Consider the following 23,897-nt stretch of genomic DNA (forward strand, 5'->3'; position numbering starts at 1 on the left):
ACAACTCAACACTTGAAGCTATGCAATTTTTGAAACAGGCAGCAGGCTTCCGAGTTCCTTGTCATAGTTCAGCAGTCTGTGTCTGAAATTGGGAATCCAATATCTTTATTTATATATTTTTTTGCGTGCTCGCCGCTGCTGTTTTTGCTTTGTTAAACATATAGTGTTCAACATATATACGCTACCGGTGAAATGGTAAGTTGTTAACAAGAAATGCAACAACATGCCCCTCATCATCACTTCGATCGCCAGGCCGTTTTGGAAGACACTAAACAGAATATGATGGTGTTCGTGAACATGAAGTTGGCTGGCAAGTTCGGAGTGGGATTGTATAAGGTGCTCAGCACCGAGCAGACTGACAATGGGTATATATTCAATGTGGTGGCCTCGAAGCAGATCACAGAGGAGGAGGCGAACGTAATGAATAATTTTGTAAAGGAACTATCCACTGAGTACTATCAGCAGCTACAGAAGCCGAGTCCCGCCTAACCCCAAGATCAGCCAAAAAATTAAAAACAAACACAAGTACATATCGTTGTTATTTACTCTCTAACACATATACATATAATATATATATTTCATTTGGCAAACTAAATGACGGAAATTGCAGATTATTCAAGTATAAATGATCGTGTTTGGTTTATTGCTTTGGTATTTCTGGTATTTATGAAACCTGAATAGAGACTATAACATTATTTAGAAATTCTAAACTCTTCTAGGATAAGTGTGACCAGCTTATATTCTAATTAAACTGCAGCTGGTCACACTTAGACTGACCTAATAAAGCAATTCAACACTTGGAGCTACGCAATTTTTTAAACAGGCAGCAGGCTTCCGAGTTCGTTGTCATAGTTCAGCAGTCTTAGTCTGAAATTGGGAATCCAATATTGTATGTATTTATTTTTTTGGGTTCTCGTCGCAGCTGTTTTTGCTTTGTTAAATATATAGTGTTCAACATATATACGCTACTGGTGAAATGGTAAGTTGTTAGCAAGAAATGCAACAACATGCATGCCCCTCATCATCACTTCGATCGTCAGGCCGTTTTGGAAGACACTGAACAGAACATGATGGTGTTCGTGAACATGAAGTTGGCTGGCAAGTTCGGAGTGGGATTGTATAAGGTGCTCAGCACTGAGCAGACTGAAGTGGAGGCCTCGAAGCAGATCACAAAGGAGAAGGCGGACGAGTTGACCAGTTTTGTGAAGGAACTATCCTCTGAGTACTATCAGCAGATACAGAGGCCGAGTCCCGCCTAACCCCAAAAAACAAACAATTATGTGTTATATATATATAGCATATGTGTGTGTGTTCGTTTTTATTATTAATGCGCCTCTAACACATATAGAATATATATATTTCACTCATACATACAATATGTACACTTAACAATACGTAATAATTGTAATTCACAATATTTATAATAATAATAATAATTAGAATAATACGGGAGCATTATCTCTTAAAACATAAACAATAATCGATCAACTCTTTTGCTTTTTGTTTCTTCTAAGTAGTTATTTTGTTAGTAATAGTACGTAGATTGCGTTTGCTTTTAAAAATAATGCACACTTACAGGCTATGTACAGTTTGGAACTATTTGTAATATTTAATATTTAGGTTTACGTTTTTAGTTATCAGCAGCATTCAGCGCTTCAACTGCTTCCGCCGCCATACATTTGTACAACATCCTTTGAGGATTAATAATATATTATTTCTCATTATTCATCATCTTTGAATTGGTAGGCTTCTCTTGCGTCATCTTTGTGCTAAATATGCGGTTCGGCCCGTGCTTAAAATTTTAAAATAATTTACACATATAGAGTTGCTCAGTCTTCAGGCGTCCACTGCGATTTTGTTGTTGTGTGTGCTCCACCAATAAGAACAAAACCAACAGCAATAACTACAACGTCTCGAAAGCGTCTTTAATACGACGATATGCCTATGACGGGTGAGTACTGACAAGAAGCGGAAATTTGAAAGAAATTGCATTTGTTATTTCCTAACTCTTGTTAAATATAAAAAAATACTCTTTTTGGAAAGTAAAAAGTGGAGTTCATAAAATAATATTTATTTAAATAATGCTGTAGATTATTTTGGGTTTTTGCTTCGGTCTCTTTAGATCGGATAGTACTTGTACTATATTGTAATGCTTACCTCCTCATCCATAACACTGGTATGATCGTAGATGCGTGCTGGAAGATTCTTGCGCAAGCTAAAATGGTCCTCCGTAGTGGTGGTCTTGCGGTAAATGGGATTCTCGAAGTTTATTGAATTGATGCGTCGCTTGCTGCAGTAGCGATAGCCAATGAGCAGGAGCTGAATCGGAAGAAGAAGAGGGCAAGTTCGATTACATAATGCGCTTCTCGCAACTGGCCAACAACACTACAAGTACGTACCACCGATAGAAGGACGGCCGTGCCACTTAGACTGGCGATGACCACAAGGGCTATGAAGCCGGAGTCCGGTTGGGGACTCGGCGCCGTGGTTTGTTCGACATGTGTGTTATTTTTCACGGGATGCTCGGCAACTGGGAACAGAGAATTGCAGATATTCGGGTTTGGTTTTAAATGCAATATTAAAAGCGAATCGACGAACACAAAATGTGGCAAGCATATAAAAATCACAGCAATAAAAAGCGTAAGAAAAAGTGAAATCATCGAGTGTAATATATCGCGCAAGCTCCTTCGCTTTTCACACAATCATTTTAGCCGCCAAAAAGAAAAATCAAAATGAAATAAAAGGAAGAAGGGAGATAAAGATGGCGACGGCGTACAGACAACCAAAGGAATTTTCAATCAAATCGTTCAAAGTGCGCATTTAGGCGCAAATAAACACTTAAACGCGAGCGCGCGAACGCCTTTGATGGCTAAACTTTTTATGCTGGATGGAATCGGATGGAATGGATTGGAATGAGCTGGATGTGCCAACGGGCATGGGGCATGAGACATGAGGCATGAAGCATGAGGACTGGGTAATGACATCGTTAACGCAACGCCTTTAATGGCGCTCTCTCTCTCGCTGTTTCGGGGCGTTTATTATGCAACGCATTTCTGACAGTAAAAGTTATCAAACATTAACATCAGCTCAAGTTCCCAATAAGAAGTTTAAAGCTGCAGGCGCTCATGCCTCATACCTCGTGCCCCTTGCCCCTTGCATCGTGCAACATATTAACCACAAGCTTCTATGGTGGTCTGTGGGTCTCAGCTATCAATGACGCACAGGTTGCAACATTTTGCCATCTCTGCGGCTGCTGAGGTTGTGCCCGCTATGCGCTCACTATGCAAGTGGCTTTCGGTTTAGTGGCTGAGTGGTTGGGTGGTTGGGTGGTTCGTGTGGTCGATGTCTCGCTTACTGCGCTTATGAAACTGTCAAAGCTGTAGCTGAGTTGTTGGCTTTGATGATGATTAATGTGGTGGCATGACAAAGCTAATGTTTTGACTGGACGAATGAAGTGGACAGGACACGCTAAATACACTCAGAAAAAAATCTACATATCTACATTAAAAGCCCCTAGCTATTTAAAACTGTATCGCGCATAATTTTAATGTTGGTTTACGAACTTCAAAGGATAAAAGGATATACTATTGCTTAGGCCACTTATTTAAAACTTAAATTAATATTAAAGATTAAAAATTTAATTAAAAATATTAACCAAGCATTAATAAAAATTAATCTCTTAATGAATTTTAATAAAAATTTATAGTTTTAATAAAATTTGTGAGCCATTATTCTGCTTAGGATTAGGCCACTTTTTTAAATTTTATATTAATATTAAAGATTAAAAATTTAATGAAAAGTATTAACCAAGTATTAATAAAAACAAATCTTTTAATGAATTTTAAAAAAAAATTTTAGTTTTAATAAAATTTTTAAGCCATTTTTCTGGTAAAAGAAGTAAATTGTTCGATTAAGTACTGCAAAATAAAAAACTAATTAATAAAAAAAATTATGCCTATAATTTTGAAATCATTCAAAACTCATTGGAAATAATTTTAAAAAAATTGATAAAAAAGTGTTTTAAGGAAGAAAGCAGCAATGTTTTTACTAATTGAAAAATAAATTGTAAATTTTGATTGAATGGTTATAAAATAAGTATTCAATGTAAATTAAGCATTTAAACGTATAATAATTGATTTTTTTTTATATTCTCAAATATTTAAATAAAATTATTTTAAAATCTATCTTGTAGAAGAATTTATTCTCGCAGTTTTTCTCTGAGTGTAGACCCTAAAAAACATAAAGCACGTTTAGGACGACGGACATTACAGTTTCTGGGGCATACCCATAAGAGCTGAGCGTCCCGACGGAGTTCTTGTGCTAAAATTAAGAACTTCGTATTCATCGGCGGGGTTCTGGGCGCCAAAATTCCAAAGTCGATTCGTTTTTGATTTTTGTGTCTTTCTGTGTAAACGGGGCGGTGTAGGGCGGTGTAAACTAAAGCGGGCTGCATACATTGCAGGTTTGGGAGGTAAGTGGGTGGATTAGTTGGGAAAAAGCATAAGTAAATAAAATTAAGCTAAGTTAAAAATAAGTTAGGTGCAGCCTTGCAACTATTGTGGGGCTGCCAACTTGCTAGGAAAATGCAACTCTGTGTTGTAGGAGACCCTTTTCCAATATTTGAAGTTTGAATGTTTCAAAAATACTTCTTAAAGCTCATCTGCACTATGAAAGGGTACTTGTGATATTATTCTCGTTTTCTTATAAACTTAAACTGTTACTCAAAGAAATAATAAATTGTAAATAATTGCACAGCTATTCGATTTCGTGTAACCAGCTGGACTTAATGCATTTGTCGACTTTCTAGTACAATCTAAAATAATAATAATGCAGACTTTATAAAAAGTGAAGACTAAAGTCTCAGAGTGGAAAAAGCCAGAGCTAACAACTTGCTTAGACATGACTCTCAATGCAATCCTGGGTTGTTGGCAACTAACCAATTTATTTTATATATAAAATGTTATAACAAACTACTTATGAGTTATAAATAAATCAGCTTCCGCTGTCCTACACAAGAATTGAATATCCTTTTCATAAAACTGGTTAAATGTGAATCTAATTGCTTAATAACTGCCCCAACATTTCATTGGGTTAACTTTCAAAATTAGATGTGGATTTTAATGAAGGCTGCATCAAAAGGTTTTATTAATTGTATTAGTCTCTCGAACTGAACGGGCAAGCATTTTATGAAAATTAATTGAATGAATGAGGCTACTTACGATCTTCGACACACATCAGGCCATCGGTCATGAGTTTAAGACCCGTAGGACAGGCGCAGGAGATGCGAGGACTGCGTTCATTGATTCGCGGCGCTGGCAGACATAAGTGCGAGCAATGGCCATTGACCGATTGGCAGTGATTGATGCCATCGGGCTGGCGATAGGGATGATATACATGTATAACCATAGGGTGTTGTAACTGTATACGAGAGAGAGAGATAGAGAGAGAGAGAGAGAGAAAGGGAGTAAGAGGAAACAACAGAGATGGGGTGAGTAACAATGACAAATTAGATAAATGGGACGGCTTCAAATAGCGCTTACCATGTGCACGGCGGTAATGGGCTCGACACCTTCACCCGTAAATTTGTTTGCCTTAAAGACCGTCTGCTTGTCCCAATCGGTCCAGTAGATATAGTCCTCGAAGGTCGAAATAGAGAAGGGATGTCGCAGATATTCCGTCGAGTACAGAATCTGACGACGCTGTGAGCCATCATAGTTAGCCGATGATATAATATTCAGTTTCCCATCCACCCAATAGATGCGTTTGAGCACCAAATCCAAGGTAATGCCATTGGGCCACTTCACATCGTAGTTGATGATGGTGGTTCGATGCGAGCCATCCATGCCGGCGCGCTCGATGCGTGGCGAGGCGCCCCAATCGGACCAATACATCCAGCCCTCAATGGGGTCGAGAGCAATGGAGCGAGGTATGTCCAGTTCGTCCTCAATGAGCACCTTTCCCATGTTGCCATCGAAGTTGGTCAGCTCGATGGTGCATTTGTGTGTGTCCGTAAAGTAGACGTGGTTGTAGATCCAATCCACCGCCAGACCATCGGAGGTAACTGAAGATTTCTTCAGCACCACAGTCTTCTCGTTGCCCTCGTCGATGGGCGCCTTATATATGCTCTGTGTGGTGACATCGCTCCAGAAGATCATGCCGGTGCGGAAAACGAAGTCCAATGCCGTCGCCGACTTCGTGCTATTCACTATAGACGTCATCTCCATGTGGTCCAGCGCTATCTTGCGTATATCATGACGTCTGGCGAGGAGCAGGGAGGCGTGTCCTTCGGTGGCTTTGCAGCGAGTGTGGTTGCGCGGATCCCGCATATAGCCTGCTTCGCATTCGCACTTGAACCCGCCCACCTCGTTGGCACAGAGTTGAGAGCACACTCCGGGCTGTTCGCATTCGTTCACATCCACACAGCTGCGCGCATCCCCAGCGAGTCTGTAGCCTTGGTGGCATTCACAGCGATGGCCAACGGCGAGATCCACACAGTGGTGCATGCAGCCACCATTTTTGTTGGCGCACTCATTGATGCCACACTTGCCGGCGGGTTCGTCCTCGCCATCGGGGCAGTCCTTGCGTTTGTCGCACACCTTCGAGAGCGGAATGCACTGACCCCCGCCGCAGTCGAACTCTCTGGTGGCATTGCAGCTGATGGGCTTGGCGGCTAATTGGCAACTCTTTTCATCGCTGCCGTCCGCACAGTCCGCCTGTCCGTTGCAAGTCAGGTGTCCGGCAATGCAGCTGCGATCCCCGCACTGGAACTGATCGGGTCGGCAGCTGATGTTCTTGCAGCTGGCTGTGTGCTCATCGTCGCCGTCGGGACAGTCCCGGTCACCGTCACAGAGCCAGTTCTGGTGCAGGCAAGTGATGCGATCCTTGCACTGGTACTCATGGATCAGGCAAGGTGTTACGGTTTTGGTCACATTGGCGCAGGACTGCGGTGAAAAGTTAAACGGGCTTTTTTAAATTTAAAACAAATCAATACGATTTTTGTATACCCTGTACCCAAAGGGTGAAAGGCTATACTAGTTTTGTGCGCATGTATGTAACATACAGAAGGAGCTGTGGCAGACCCCACAAAGTATATATATTCTTGATCAGGGTGACTAGTTGACTAGATTTAGTCATGTCCGTCTGTCCGTCTGTCTGTCTGTCTGTCTGTCTGTATGAACGCAAGGATCTCAGAAAGTATTAGAGCTAGAATAACCAAACTTGGTATCCAGATTGTCCAATGTTCGAGTAAGGACGAGTTCGTGTTTTTTTTTCTGATGCACCCCCCACTCCCCCGCAATTCGTGTTTTTCCCATAATTCCCGTATTTCTTGCAATTTTGTACTCAAATTTGGCATATATGTACATCCATATATGCTCGTGTTAAATTAATTCATTAGACTTTTTAAATTTTTTACATTTAGTATTACTCAAATATATATATTTTTTTTTGAGTTGAGTCTGCTCGACTTTAGCATTCTTTTCTTGTTTTTAAATTGAAAACCCCCAAGGTTTAATAAAGAGTTTGAAGAATATTCAAAACTTCAAAACGAAATCAGTTCTGGTTTGCATTTATTTCTGTGAAATTGAAAACTCTGTGCACTCCACACAACCCCCACATCCCACCACAATTCCTTGGTTCAGCCAAAAACTTCCCATCCTTGGCGCGAATCGTGCAAAAATGCAATTTTATGCGTACTATGCGTTGACAACAAAAGCTGCTTGAGCTTTCTGTGGTAAGTTATGTGCCGGCTATGTGTAATTTATGTGTGTACGCCCCATCCCCCCATCCCCTAGCCCCGTCATGCCACTTGGTAGTGCGCTGCATTCAAAACTTAGCCTTGAATAGACGAGCAAACATTTTTCGCTGCTAACCACATAAAATTTGAATTTATGACTCCTTACTTACACGTTCATCGGAGCCATCGGCGCAGTCCGGATCGCCGTCGCACACCCAGCGCTTGGCAATGCAGGCCCCATTGCTGCACATGTGCTCGGCGACCTCATCGCAGGGCACTACCGGGCAGTCGTGCTCATCGCTGCCATCGCCACAGTCATCGTCGTGATCGCACACCCATCGCTTCTGAATGCAACGCCCGTTGCCGCAGGTGTATTCATCGGAACGGCAGGTCTGGTCTGTGTGGAGAGTTCGGACAAAGCATTAGGAATCTGGACACAATCGGGATTGTGTTCCAAGCTGGAGCATAGTAGCTGACAAAAAGCATTATGTGCGTGAGTGTGTATGAGTGTGTGTGTGTGTGGAAGGGAATTTACATAAATCAGGTGGAATGAAGCGCTGAATAGGATGGATGAGATAGTTAGTTGAGAGGTTGCTTGATTTGTGGTCGCTGCCTAAACAATAATAGACTCTTACAGCCAGTTTGAACATTTTCAAAGATCAAAATTACAATATATTGCTTACTAGATTAGCGTATGATTAACCCTCGTGTTTAGATAATCCCTGTTATAATTTCAAAAACATGCAGTGCTAGCTTCCTATTTTTTAGTTGATTTATTTATAAAAATGCTTTAGAAAATGTAAAAAATACTTTAAAGAATGCGCTAAATAATAATTTAAAAATTTTTATTATGGTTTTTTTTTTGCTTAATTTTTCCAGCTTTTCACTGATTGATGATAAAACTTTTTTATTTCTCCATTTTGTTTGTTAGTTTGTAGAAAAGGCCATGATGACTGTACTTTTCACATTATTTTAAGATTTTAAGAAACGTGAATTAATTTAAATTGAATAAATGTTTAAATATTAAAAACACATATTTCAGACAAAAACTTATAAATAAATAAAGAGGGCACAATACTTTTAAAATGTTCAAAACATGAAAATTAGCACTTAAAATATTCTAATAATATATAAAGAATAAAAATTATGCATATTTTGTTCGAATATCAAAATTTAGCTCAAATTAAAATAATCAAAAATAGTTGATATTTTTTGTTTTAAAAGCGATACATTTTTAAAAATACTCATGGTTTTTCTACAAAGTGATTTTCGTATTTCCAAAATAAGTGATTTTAAAGGCTATTTATTCGCATTAGTTTTGAAAATGTTTTGGCTAAAATTTTTAAAAGGTACCTAAGTTAGCTGAACCCTCAGAAATTGGATGAATAAATTGACTAAAATATGCTAAGACAGCTGCTTGTAGAGAACAAAAAAAAGCATTAAAGTTCCTTAAAAATAGCTTTCTTTTTCAAATATTAGTTGAGGCAAAATATAAAATTCTTTAAATGCATTTCAATGTCCTTGATCAGCTTTTTAAATAAATGAATGCACAGTATTAATTAAAATACGTTTGTGAATTATTTGCGAACTCACTTCTTGCCGCACATTTATTGCTGACATGCTTATTTATGGCTTATGGCGTGCAAAAAGGAGTATTGAAAACATATATATGAGGCGGTGATAAATGGGGAGAAGCATTCATTATTGTGATATATATTCAGTTATTTGTGGTTTTAAGTAGATGCTCAATGAACAAAAAGAAGTGTTTGTAAATATTTATGACGGGAAATGGTGAAGTGCATGCTAATGATGTTTGGTTTTGCTTGAATGGTTGAATTTCCAACTAAATATCGTGGAGAGGAACATAAGCTCAGCTACAGACTAATTTGGAACTCAAAGTACTGCTGCACTACAACACAAAATCGATGCGAAGTATAAAGATATAGTATTTGTTGGCTTACTGCAGGAATGCTCATCGGAGCCATCAGAGCAGTCTTTGCTCTGATCGCACATCCAGGCCAATGGCACACACTCGCCCTCGCCACTCTTGCAGGCGAACTCATCCGGCGAACAGGTGCGGGCCTCTGCATTTTGTGGGCAACAAAAAACAGACGAAATTCAAATAGAGAGAGAGATGGAGAGAGAGAGAGAGAGAGAGAGAGAGAGAGAGAGTGAGAGTTGATTTTTTGGTCAACAGAAATCAATAGCAATGGCAATTTATAAGTGTAAGTTAACAGCCCACGTAGGCAGTTGTTGTCTGGCTGTCTGCGGCAGCTAATAAATTTCAATTTAATGCATCACGCATACGCCATGTGTGACGCGACAATGAGGCCTGCTGTCACGGCCTGTCTCTGTCTGGCAGACAACCTGTGTGTGCTTGTGTGTGCTATTGTTTTTAATGTTTCATGGGCTCAACAATAAATTCATTTATTTTGGCAGAAACTTCAAACTTCAAACCTAACCCTCAAGACACGCGCGTACTTATTTTGTGACTCTATGCCAGTCATATTGTACTTATATAGCGCATTATATAATGCCAGCAAGGACATTGCTTTTTGCCAAGAGTGTGCGAGTGTGTGTGTGCGTGTTTCAGGCGACGACGACGACGACGACGACACATAAATGCTGTAATAAATGCTTGGGTGGGTTGCTTGGCGAATGGGTGAGTTAGGGTTAAGCATTTTATGCGTTGTTACCAGGCGCCACAGGCAACCGGAGCCAACGCTGCGTATACTTGTTATGCTGTGCGTCGCTGTCGTCCTGTGGCGTGTGTAAAAGTGTAAGTGTATGAGATTGTGTGTGTGCGTGTGTGTATGTGTGTGACTGCGGTGTGCTGCGTGCCTTTGGCTATGTGTTTATGAGCGCTTTAATGTTTGCTTTATATACATTTATAGCTCCCTTCAACGACTTGATTAAACTGCAGTGGCAGCATGTGTTTACGACAAACGCACACACGCACATACACATACACACACACACACCCCTCTCTAGCACGATATGTACACTCGAAGAAAACATAATTCTAAAATCGCCAGGAAATATTTTGCTGTTTTTTTTAAGAAAAATGTTTGTTGAATTTAAAGAAAAAAAATGCATTCTTGCTTTTATCTCTTTTGTTTGAATAACAGATTTAGCTAAATTGTTTAATTGTAACAATTTAGAAGTATTTTTTACAATTTTATTTTAAATGTTTTTCAAAAATTGTTTAAATAAAAGATTGAACTGACATTGAATAATATTTTTAGCCAGCAGCTTCATATTTATATTTTCATCAAATTTTAGTTTAACATAGATGTTTGAAAAATTAACAGAAATTCAATTTACTAAATTTTTAGCTCTTTTTAAAAAACACACCATATTTGATGTTGAAATATTTACAAAATATTTAAATAATTTTTTAAAAAAGCAATTATTAATATCTCTTTCTCATATCTCAAATGTTTCCTAAATTGTGAAAAATAATTTCTTATTTAGTTTTGCTTATTATAAACAATTAAGAATCTTTTTTCCTATATCCTTTCTTTCCTTCTTAAATTGTCGTTTGCGAAAAGATTTGATAAACTTGTTTTAATGGCGCTTTTGTAGTTTTTCCGAGTGTACTTGTTTGTAGTTTTGAAATTATTTGAAAAGCACGCCAGAACACTTCATTAAATGCACATGAACGAGTTAGATGGGAACGAGGCACAAAAAATGATTTATGAGCCGACAGGCCGATCGACCATTTTGTTAGTTCAGCAAAGCACGGCATGTTAGACAAAGAGGAAGCGAAATTCTATATAGTTTGCAGTTGTTGTTGCTTTGCTTACTACAGTCCGCCTCATCGGATTTGTCGCGACAATCGTTGCTGCCATCGCAGAGCCAATCGCGTGGTATGCATTGCTCGGCGCTTTTGCATTTGAATTCATTATTCGGACAGGCATTCACTGTAGGGGATATTTATGTATATATACTATATATATTCATATAGCTGCTTTACAGACTAATTTACAACTATTCATAATAAATGTGGTTGGTTGTGGATAGAGAGCGTCAATTGCTAAGTACTTTATGGGACTAAGTTATTGTAATTGATCAGAAAGATAATCGCTTGATGTTCTTCTTTTTTTAATTCTATAGAAAATTGTTAACACTAGATCGACTATTTTTATTAAAAAATACAATTTTATTATTTATGCAATATTTGGAAAATTAATACAAAATTTAATTTTCTAACCGACTCGCTAATCAATTGAAGATTTTATTGAGAAAGATAAAATTGAATTTTTAAAATATTACCAATAATTAATATTCAATATAATTAGTTTCCAACTAATTTGTTTGCTGCTGCGCTCTTTCTATCCCACACCAACTATAATTTTAGATACATATGTGTATTGAAATATTAGGAAGCATTACTTACTGCACAGTGAAGGTGCCTCATCGGAGCCATCGGAGCAATCGTTCTCCTGATCGCAACGCCACTTATTGGATATACAGTTGCCATTGGAGCAGCGGAACTGATCGGCCGAGCAAGTGGCCTCTGCAATAGAGCGGAAAACTTAATCAATGAAGTGGCATAATGCGGGATGTACTCGTATGCTAATAAATACAATGGGCTGCCATGCTTACTCGTAGCAAGACTTATGTATATATTGCTGTGGGCACTTAAACTGCCCGCTTGGCTTTGAACTCTGACCCCAACCCATGTCAGAAACAAAAGCCCACCAAAATGGACCCCAGTGTGTTTTTATGCTTTCGTTCTCAATGGCTTGCTTTTTTTTTCGTTGCTATTTGCTTTGTCTATGTGTGTGTATTTATATTTACACGCACTTGAGCACGTGCTGTGTACAACACACACACACATAGAGAGACGCAGAAAAAAACAAATAATATTAAAAGAAATAGTAGAAGCAGAAAAGAGAAACCATTGCATACGCGTGGGCTCAATGTCCAATGGCTTTTCAATGCCCCTCGAGGCCAACAATATTTTCTACTCATTTCGTGTATGTGTGTGTGTGTGTGTTTGTGTGCATTTGTGTGTGTGTGTGCCACCATTGAACACTCTGGCAATCTGCCTGCTGTTTTATCAACATAATAAAGCAGACATCGAAATCCAGTGGAGTGTGTTGGTGGCGCTTCAACATTTAAGCCGATATTCAGGTGAAAAAAATGTACATTCAAGAATTGGGCATACATCGGCTTAAAAAAAAAACGTTCAGGTGTACATTTAAATCATGACAATTTTAAAAATCATTTTAAAGAATATAGATTTGAGAAATTATAATTAAAGCAATCATTTGTGCAAAGACGTTCAATTTATTAAACAAAGTGTTGTTGTTTTCTTTTTTTGGGGGGAGGGAGTATGTATAGTCTTTGAAATAAATTTTAAACAGGGGGAGGATGTGTTAAGTGGCTATTCATTTTTTCATATATAATCGCTTTAATTATCGCGTGAGAGCTGTTAGTTGGATTTCTATTATATATACATATACATACACCGATTACGTGCACACATGAGGCAAATGCGAAGAAGTTCTTGTCTGTGACAAAAACTTGAATAACAGCAAGGATTTGCTGAATTAGTTGGAAACTCTTGAAAGTTGTTCATAGTTTGTTATAAGCAAGCATTTAAAACACTGTTGCAAATCGAAATATTACACAAATTTTATATATAATGTCTTTTTCTGTTGAATAGTTAAATGTTTATTTTTGCAATTTGTAATTTATGCATTTTAATTAGTTTTATATGCTAAACGACCGCATAAGAGCTGCACTTAGGCTTCATGGTCCTGTGTATCTGTCCTTGACAACCTAATTTTGTGAAGGTGTAAAGATTAATAATTTTTCCTGTTTGCCAATGGGTCGATAAGCTACTATCTAATGTGTATTTATTATGCCCCGAATGCGCCGTGAAAACTTATCACAAAAGCCTGTATTTTTGCATTTTGATTTTACTTTAGAAACCAACTATAATATTTAAGCATTTGAAGCTTTAATTATTTAGCACAATTGCGCAGTGATTTCTTTTTTGTTGAGAATAAGCTTTTAGTTAATGTTAAAGCAGTCGTTTGGCAAGTAAATTGTTCAGCAATGTTTCGAACTAGCTGTTTTTTCTTCTTCTAAGCAAAATATAAAACCTAGAACTGATAAAGAGCATGTAATTGTCTGGCATATGTTTTGTATTGCTACTTTTAATATTCATTGTAATAAAAATACGTTCTATCAATACAAGTTTTCTTCACTGTGTTCCTAGCTTCTGTTTTATTTAGTTAAAAACATTTCTCTAATCATTATTGCAAATTTTAAGCTTTTTATTCATTTCTTTTTGAAGTAATAGTATAAAATTATGTTACCTTGCATAACTATTATTAATAAACAGCTTCCTTTCAATGCTTTTGTATTTTATAGATAAATAAAGTTTACACATACAGTCCCTCTTCGTTGCACATGCTCTAAAAATTGTTGTTTGCTTCTCCTCTTCTTTCAAAGAAATGCTAAATATTTGAAAAATGCTCTTAGAATTGAAATAGAATAAATTTTCCTTTTTAATCTGTGTTTCCGATTTATAAGCAAAAATGTATTTAGATACCTTTCACATATTTCTACGCTTCAATACAAGTAAGAGATGCCTGCATTCTTATTAAATCCACAAGCTATTCCACTTATCATGCAGTCTGTTTATAAATCTTCTAAATCCTCATAATTGCTTGCTTAGCAAAAAGATAAAAATGCTGCACAAACAGCAACAAAAATAAAAGAGGAAACTTTCCTCTGCAGAACATTAATTTTAATAAATTTTCATGCTCGGTGCACATTTCTGTCACGCCGCACAACTTGCCATGCAAATAAAATTTTATATGATTACTTTTCTAAACTTTTTTATGGGCCAACCAGACCCGCCCACCTCGACCAACCCAATCCCATTGATTGCGCTTTTTTTTCCGGTTTTTTTTTGTGTTGTGTTCAACTCTTGTTGCCAAATGTAGCATGGAAGCAAACAAACATGAACTTGTGTGCGATATGTTTTAAAAGCAAAACGAAACCAATATGTTCAATATTTGTTAAAAAGCAAATACAAATACAAACAGTCGCAGCAACAGTAACAATAACAATCAAAATGGCCACATGTGCGCGAGAAGCCCTAAAAAAAGAAGTCATATGTATGTACATATGTATGCATATTTATGTCAACCTTTCAACGTATTTGTGTATTTCGTTTTTGCTAATACGTGGCACGCCCAGCGCACAAATATCGACGACACCGAATCATTTTTCAAAGTACTTTTATGGCGCTGTTTGTTTTGGGCGCATATTAAATGTAATGTCACTTCGGGCAGCAATTAAAAATGAAATTTACAAAAGCTGTATACATATGTATTGTACTATATATAGAAATTATTTAATAAATATTGGTTTCGCACAACTGTGCTTTAAAATGCAGACGGAAATTAAAAAGAATTGCGAACATGTCCATTGATTGCTTTAGCATTTTAAATGGGCAACCAGTAAGGTATATACTTGTATGTATGTATCCATGTAGTTTGCACAAAAGTTCTTGATCTACATTTCATAATTCGTGTGTTTAAGTAAGTTTTAAACGGCTTTTTAGTTGATTAAAAAACTTTGGCCTTGCCAGCTGCAATTTGTATGCAAATGTTAGGAGGGTAAAAATTTCTGCTGCATACATCAAGGCGTTGTTTTGCGCGCCACATCCCCCCACTCCACCCTCCAACCCACTGGTAGCGAAAAGGTGGCGAATACAAATTCTGTACACTTTTTTTCCAAATGCTTCTGTGACACTTTTATTAGACTTGATAGGTCTGAGAAGGTTTGAAAAGGGCAAGTGGAGATTAGGAATGATTAAATGGTTTATTTCAGTAGAGGAAAGAGTGCACAGATGTGAGAATAAATGAAAACATCTAAATATTAAAACTAGTTCTCACAGTATACTAGTTAATGATTCTAGCCGTTGTACCAATTCGTCATAGCCACACCTGAAGCGTAACTTCTTATTAATCGCGGCTAAACCTTGAATATTACAATAATTGTGGTATTTGAAGTCACTAACCACTTAAGTTTTGTTTGCTTACTGTCTGCTTTAAGTGTTATCCAACACTACTCAACAACAACCAATTTTTTTTATCGCTCAATTGGAAATGTTTATTTAAAGTTAAATAAACTTTTAGAAAAATTTTCAACGCATTTCAAGATATTTCCCAATATTAGCAATAGTAAACGCATTTAGTATATTTTATTTATCAATTTAAATCGATTTTTCGAAGGTACATATTCTAGACTGATCTACTAGCGGTATTTTTCAACATTCATTTCCAATTTTAACTGGTTGTCAACATTATCAATAGTTGATATAACCTTAAAAAGCTTTTTCGAATTTCTATCAAGTGTTATCAAAAATAGAAAATTTAATTTTGTGCAATTATAAAATATTATTTATTTCTAAATAAGTATAATTGGGCTTTTTCCAACACATGTCGTAAATTGGAACCGTTTTCCAACATTAGTAATTTCTGTTTTAGTTTTATAAATCGTAGTGCTTTATGGAATGTTATCGACAGTAAAAGCTTAAATTACTGCTTTAAAAATTAATATAGTTACGTTTTGTTCCAACACTGGTTATAAGTTTGAAATATTTCCGAACAGTGTCAGTGGAGGGAGGTGCTAACCTGACACCTTTAATATTTAATAGTTAATTGTTGAAATAGATCGACTAACATAATAATAATATTGTATATTTTGAAATAAAGTGAATTATCATTTCTTTCTTAACTTTCAAGCATAAGCAGTGCTACAGATAATTCTCTCTTAAAGTTATTTAGAATTCAAATTGCAAAATCTTAAGGAAATTTTCAAACTGGCGCAACTTGTTGCCCTCCTTCATAATCCTAAGCTCTCTGAATATTATCTGCCAAATGCTTACTTTTTTTTCCACTGAATCACGTTTCATTTGTCTGAATGATAAATGTGACTTGGCATTATATCCTCAGGGACCTAGAGAGCGTCACTATTTTGCATGTGTAAAATGATTAAACCTATTCTGTACAACAAACTACTCTTAACTACAAGAAGTATAAACTATAGAGTGCTTTCAAGTGTAATTCAGACACTACTTTTAAGCAAATGGATAAAGTTTCTCATACCATTTGGAACAGACACAGCTTCAAGGCTGTGACTCTGCGTGTGCAGCCAACTCGTCACGAACAGTAAACACCAGATGTAACCCATGCTTGTTGTCGAATGTCGTAGAGGATTTCAGATGTTTTGTTAACGCTTTAAGTAAGTTGAAAAGGACGAACGATTAATATTCGTTTACAGCACTGGACGTTGTCAATTCGTCAATGAACTTTTATCGTTTATTATGATTAATGTTGGCCACGAAAATAAAAAACTTTGCCCAACAGCTCACACTTTTAAATGCTTGTCTTTAGTTTTTTCTTTTTCTTTCACTTAAAGGCCAAGAATGTTCTTAAGCACACAAACATTTTCACGCTTCAACTTGCACAAATTGATTGCATAATTTCCGCTGTGCCGACAAGGAAACAAACAAACAAACAAAAATGCGGACAGACAGACAAACAAACGAATGAATGAATGAATGAGCAACAGAGAGTAATGCCAACGCAATTTTCAAGTTCATAATGACAATGGCAAGAGCAACATGTATTGTTGTCATTGACTGTATTATCCAAGTGTCGCAAAGTCAGGGCAGCACAACAACAATTTTATATACATACATACATATATATGTATATAGCTGGCCTGAATTGTAAAGAGAGCGGCGGCGACAGCAGCAGCATTTTGTGGGGAAATTGGGGAAACACATTTAATGGCAAAACTAAATGATAAATGATAAGTGAAATGGGAAATCAGATGTAATACAGAAATACACAAATACACAAATACAGGACGTAGGATGAGGGGCCAACAAAATGTCGCACAGTCGGGTCTAACGGATGTCTCTGACTGACTGATCGCCAGTCCACTGATAAGCGACAACTTTTTCGTAGCCTATCTTTGAGCGCACATGCCAGGATAAAAAGCAAAAGCAATAGCTGCTTTGCATTATTATATTTTCTGTTTTTTTCCTGCTACTGACGTGCTATTTAAAGAAACGAATTTTCAGATAAAATCAAGAAACTCTGTTTAGCATTTAAAAGTGTGAACTGTTACTCAGTTAAAAGGAAAATAGGCCGTCTTTTTTATTTAAATATTTTAAAGCACAATATAAAACACGCGCACACAGTCGCTTTAGGCCGCTGCTTACATTTAAAAATGCCGTTCAACTGTTTTTAATTTTTTGTTTGTTTTATTTTGTCTATTTTGTATGTGTTAGCCGTTTTGCACGCTTTCGGGTTTTTCACCGTCCGTTTGCTTGAAAAGTTCGCCGCCAACTGAGTGGCCAGTGGCTGAGCGCCAATCCTTAAAAACAACAGCCCGAAAGTTGTTTGCGGCAGACGGCAGACAGCAGCCAACTCTATGGAGAGCGCGCAGCATCTCAGCAGCCGTTAAAGCTCTCCGAAGAACAAAAGCAATAAAAAAGCACTCAGTTGAGTGAGTGGCAGCAGCTGAGTGAGTGGCGTATTTGTGTTGAGTGAGTCTCGCTTTGAGCTTTGTTGTGAGTTTTATAAGCACAGCTGCTGTTGCATTCCTGTGGGATGTTTGCATGTCAGAGTAAATCCCCACAATTACTTGTTATTATGACAGTTTTTTTTTTGGGTTTTTTTTTTAATATATGAGACCCAAATGCGTAGCTGGCACAAATTGTTGATAAAAACATAAAGCAGACGACCTCACTGCTTCCTTTTATGTCGCTGTCGATTGTGCGACGCAAAAAGTCGCGTGCGCCAGCATTTGCTGATAAACTAAGCTTAAACAGACTTTTTGCTGATGCAACAACGTGGCATGCCGCAGTCAGCAAAGCGCGCCAATTGCGTTGCAGCTTAGCCTTAATGAGCGGCTGACCAGCCAAGACTTCAAGACTGGCAGACAATTCGCAGCAATTACAATTCGTAAATGCTGTATAAACTAGTTTTCATTTGTTGACCCAAAAAACAGAAAGACGGACACGCACACACACACACACACACACACATACACACACATACACACACACAGACGCACACAGTAAGGCACACAAATCAGCGAAATTGCATCAGCCACAGAGACAGAGAGACAATCAAACATGCGTTGTGCGCACATTTTGTTTGGCACAACGAAAGCAGCCGCGACTGTGAGTCGAAATTTTCATGGTGCGCCCAAAAGCATGCTACACAACATTTCACTTCCATTCTTCAAGTGGGTTCGTGCAGCTCGGAGACAACAAATGCAGTCACGCGTGAATTTGTGTCGTGCTCGTTCGCATCGCTATTGTTTCGCTAAATATTAGCTGCTGCCAAGGATTTTGCAGTTAAGAGTATAAAATTATATTAATTATATATTTCATTATTTTTAATTAGTCAATGATTGGCAATGGTGGATTTAATTATTACATTTGCGCCAGTGTCTCTCTATTCATAAATTAAGAACCCTTCAAATGGCATCATCTCGATGCAATTATAATAAAATTTTTGGTTGCTAGCACTGTAGTATTTGGTTTTCTAAAATGTAAGGTGTGCGAAGTAATTAAAAAGGATTTGGCAAATTATATTGTCCACAAAATGCTATTATTCGTTTTCTTTCTTCCTCTTATATTTGAATTTGTCCTAGTTATTTATTGCGTTTATTAATATTTTGTTAATTAATTTTGTTAATTGTTAATTTTTTTTTAAAATATTTTTTTGGATTTTTTTTTGCTTCATTTAACTTCAAAACTTATGATAATTTTATTAAATTAAAGCAATTATTTGTTTTTCAAAAATATATTTAACAGTTCAGTTCATATACTATGAAACGTATTCTCCTTTTTCAATAATTCGCGCACCTTTTATATCGTATGTTTATCTGAATCAGTATTATTATTAGTTATGAAGAGGGGAGAGATATGGGTCTTTATTGGGTTGAACACATGTTTTTTGTTTTTGTGTTCTTGCGAAATTAGTTTAATTTTTAAATGAACCTTCAACTTTTGTTATTACATGGGGGCAGATTTAAAGAAAAATTGCAACACCTTCCAATAAATGAGTAGCAGATATGACAAAAAAAAAACACTATCGATTATTTAAACACACTTTGATAATTATAATAATAATATTAATACTACGTTAGGGAAATATCTAATAAAAAGTGAGAGCATGTGTGAATAGAACAGGAATTTTAATATTGCTACTAATACTAAATTGAAATAATTGCATGTGTTGGGAGTTGGATAATAATTATTACAGTTTAGAATGTTTTTTGTCTAGTTTTTAATCAAAGTTTTCCTTTTAACTTTTTTCCCTTTGGCATTCTTGTTATATCGCCCCAAATTATTAAATTTAAATACGAACTAGCACATTTTTCGCATTCACGCCACTTTTGTAGCTCAATTAATGGTATTTCGCGTCCATCTCTATGAGGCACATTGTTGACTTACCGCGAAATTTGCACTCGGGCACCATCTCATCGCTGTGGTCCTTGCAATCGGCATCGCCATCGCAAACAAAACGTATGGGAATGCAGTCGCCGTTCTGACATTGGAACTGTTTTTCATCGCATTTGTCGGCAACCAGGGATTGTGCTGTGCGAACGAGAAGAGGACAAGTTGTTCAGTTGATGGGAGCGATATGTTAAACAAATGATTTAAGCTAATTATGTCAACTGTTCCTTAAGTGGCTGTGGATGTGTATGTGGGAGTGTCAGGAATTCTAATGCGGCTAGATATTTAGGCTTAGCTCATAATTTAAACTTAAGCTGTCAAACTTTTCTCATTAAAAAACGACAAACAACCACCACTCAGCCAAGTGCGCCATGAAAAAAAACACCTAAAACCAGAATTGATTAGGGCTAAGAACTTCAAAACAATCAAGAGCGTACACACGCACCCAAACGACACTCTCACACACACTTCTACATAGCTATGTAGTATATGTGTGTATTGACGGAGATGTGTTGTGCCGGCAAATCATTTGCATGGGACAAATGACAATAATACCACACTCGTCACGCCACTCACACCGATGGGCATAAGTATATGGACGAATATTTGTTTATGTACAAGCTGCAGTAAAAGTCTAAGCTCTAGAAGCTATACAAATTCGAGTTGATGTTTCATTTTCCAAATACATATTTTCAAATAATAATGTTAAAGTAAATTTATTTTAGTATTTTCTACATTTTTGATTATTTATTTATTTAATTTTTAATGCCAAAATATAATTATAATAAGGGAGAGTCTGTCCACAGAAATGATTTAAAAGTAAAGACATTTTGAACTTTATATATATATTTAGATAAATTATTTGTATATGAAAAAATATGCTGAGTCCTCAGTTCTTCTATTTCCAGCATTTCTCATAACAAGTTGTGATATTTATAGCGTTAAATATCAATTTTATTTAAGTCAAATACTTACGCAAGTAAATATTTGAAACGCCTCCTCAACGATTCTCACAATATACATTTTAAATTGAATGATCATTTAAAATGAATGAAAGTTAAAAGCCCCTTCTTTGCGATTCTTTTATCAAGCATATATGTAATGACATTCTAAAAATTCAATATTTACTTTAAATAAAACTTGTAAGTGTTACAGAAATCTGAAATCTGATGCCTTCCTCTGCGATTCTCCATCCAAGCAATTAAGTCAATACGTTTTGAGCCTTATTCAATAATTTCTCTGGACGCCCCACTCTGAGATTCATAAATTTTATTACATAATAGTTTTAAATGTTGTAATTTTTTATAGAAAGGACTTCCCCCTCAACTGCATTTTAGTTACTTTCCTGGTAATTGTTTCATTATTATTTTTATTTTTAATCAATTCCATCGATGGAACAACAAATTAATCAAAATATTTCTTGCAAGCAGTGTACGGCTCATTCTTTTCTGTCGGTTAGTCAGTCAGTCATGTGGTTTTAATCAACAAAAAAGCTTGAGAATAAGACACCAAAGCAAAATGGTGGCTGTGAAAAACTTTGTCCTCCTTTGGCCCCAAAGAACGCAACTTGACATTTTAAAGGAGGCCCCCAATGCCCCCTACCCTCCTGCCCGCAACACACACTCAACTGTGAATGCTACACGCATGGGAGGTATGGGAGTCCTTGCATGTGGAACATCAACAACAACATCCTTAGGGGGGAAGGGTGGGGGAAGGCTTCAATGAGTACGTATCGTATTATAATAGAAATAAAACAAACAACCATAAAAGTACCGGCACAGAAATGTCAACAACAACGGTCCATAATAGAAAATGTGACAGGCGAAAAAGTTATAGATAGACAGGACCTGTGGGTAAACACAGCTCGAGTAGCTCCTGGGATTTGGGATTGGTGTGCTATTTGAAAAGGGTTTGCCTTTGCGGTTGACAGTTGCTTTCGATTCGAAAGAAGCTTATTTTTGTTGTCTGACTGCTGCTGGTTCCCATGCTCTGGCAATTGTGGGCAGCGATCAATCAAATTTATGCAAGCGAGCATCTGCATAAATTCACAACCAATGTATCGCATAATTGTTGTAATTGAAGTTCGCTCAGCGCACTCGAGTATACATAGTTGTGCCAACAACAAAGAATTCACCACAAATATGCCCAATAGCGTCAATCAATAAGGTCAAATCAATTTGCAGGCACTGACAGATGCAGTCGATTCGCACATTTAACAGCACGCTGCATAGCAAGCCAGTGAATGCTCTTCAACAATAATGATGGCGGAAAGAAGGCTTCCATTCAAAACTGCGTGGGAAGTTCCAAGAATTTGTAAGCATTTGTGAAATATGTTGCAATAATTTGCCGATAATTGAATGGGTTAAGGATATGCCTAGCAACCAAAACAAAAAAAAACTGCGTTCCATTCTGGTTTTAAATCAATTTTGCAGCAATCTTAATGCATAGAAATTCGGCCTGCAGTTCTCTGCTAGACAAATTCGCATTTTTGTATTGTTTGAGACACATGTAGTTCTCCGAATACCCTTATATTTAAGCTTAAAAGCATCTGTTTGAAGGTAATATGATTAGAGTGTATTGCCCTAACGTCTGCCAATTCTGTCGACTCTGAAACAGACAGAGAAAAACCTCGAATACAGCCAACGGAAAAGGATAATAATAAACTTGAATCAAATTCTTGCACTTTTAAGCACCTCTAACAAATGTTTTTGTTTTCCAAATGTCAAAGAAAATAAAATGATATTATTATTTTTATCATTTTAACATTACAATTCTAGAAGCGCAATGCGCAGAAAATTTTGAAATTTATACCCCTTAGTTGTTGTCCAAACAGAAGCCGAAAAATGTGGCTGTATTAAAGAAACCGATTTAAAAAGGCTTCTAAGTGGTATTAAGATTTTGTACTAGTATAATACTTAAACGTTTTATATAGTTCAAGTGTTGAGTAAATCAAAATCAATAACGTAGTGTATACCACATATCCAGTATTGCTTCCAAAGCAAGGATTAGCACAACAATACTAATTTTAACTGCAAGGATGGAATCTGAAAAATAGTCAGGCTATAAACTTATTTATTTAAACTTGTAAACTTATTTGTAAAATGTAAAGCTTCATCCAATACTAGTCGTGAGCTGCTTATATAAAAGTCAACGACATCGTCGTCATTTGTTTAAGAAATTGTGTCCATATTAAATATTATTTAAAATCAATTTGGGAAGCCACTAGTCACTGAATCATCCCTTAACTTAAAGCAGAGGTTTATTATTGCCATTTCACTAGTTGGATCTCCAGTATATACATCTTGAAAATGTTTCCAGCGGGTTACTTTCACGGTGGCGATTTCATTTTTAACGGATCCTACATCATCATGAAATCCCAGTCTTTATTTATTATTTATTTATTTATTTATTATTTATTTATTTATTTATTATTTATTATTAAATTACAATTTATGTAAAGAATTTTTTAAAAGAAAAATTCAGATCTAACTCTACGGCGAACTAAAGAGATTTACGTTTATATGTATTTATGCTTTCAAAACATACCTCTTCAAGCAAGAATTTCTAGCATTCATTAACTTTGAATTTAAATTCTGCGCAACTAAAAACTGGCCGAAATATCAAATAGCTTTAATTAATGTTTCCAAATTT

The 23,897-nt window shown here is 36.6% G+C and overlaps 1 protein-coding gene across 5 annotated transcripts in view; it reads right to left on the bottom strand.

Annotated features, from left to right (window-relative positions):
* Positions 1 to 1,454: 1,454 nt before the first annotated feature.
* LOC115623432 (low-density lipoprotein receptor-like) overlaps positions 1,455 to 23,897 on the bottom strand; it is a 31,452-nt gene continuing 9,009 nt past the window's right edge. The window contains exons 3-13 of one of the 5 annotated variants that reach the window (XM_030517778.1): positions 20,244 to 20,387; positions 12,135 to 12,254; positions 11,542 to 11,658; positions 9,697 to 9,819; positions 7,906 to 8,132; positions 5,541 to 6,941; positions 5,220 to 5,418; positions 4,286 to 4,447; positions 2,400 to 2,530; positions 2,158 to 2,319; positions 1,455 to 1,958 (exon numbers count right to left, since the gene is read on the bottom strand). In XM_030517778.1, coding sequence (XP_030373638.1) covers positions 1,926 to 1,958; positions 2,158 to 2,319; positions 2,400 to 2,530; positions 4,286 to 4,447; positions 5,220 to 5,418; positions 5,541 to 6,941; positions 7,906 to 8,132; positions 9,697 to 9,819; positions 11,542 to 11,658; positions 12,135 to 12,254; positions 20,244 to 20,387 — 2,819 coding nt within the window. In that variant the 3' untranslated portion in view covers positions 1,455 to 1,925. Of the gene's footprint in view, positions 1,959 to 2,157; positions 2,320 to 2,399; positions 2,531 to 4,285; positions 4,448 to 5,219; positions 5,419 to 5,540; positions 6,942 to 7,905; positions 8,133 to 9,696; positions 9,820 to 11,541; positions 11,659 to 12,134; positions 12,255 to 16,872; positions 17,003 to 17,996; positions 18,118 to 20,243; positions 20,388 to 23,897 lie in introns of those variants that run through there. The other 4 variants (XM_030517776.1, XM_030517774.1, XM_030517777.1 and 1 more) reach the window with 4 other exon arrangements.

This window comes from Scaptodrosophila lebanonensis, unplaced genomic scaffold (genome assembly GCF_003285725.1).
Source record: "Scaptodrosophila lebanonensis strain 11010-0011.00,11010-0021.00 unplaced genomic scaffold, SlebRS2 tig00000053-arrow-pilon, whole genome shotgun sequence".
Classification (NCBI taxonomy): Eukaryota; Metazoa; Arthropoda; class Insecta; order Diptera; family Drosophilidae; genus Scaptodrosophila; species Scaptodrosophila lebanonensis.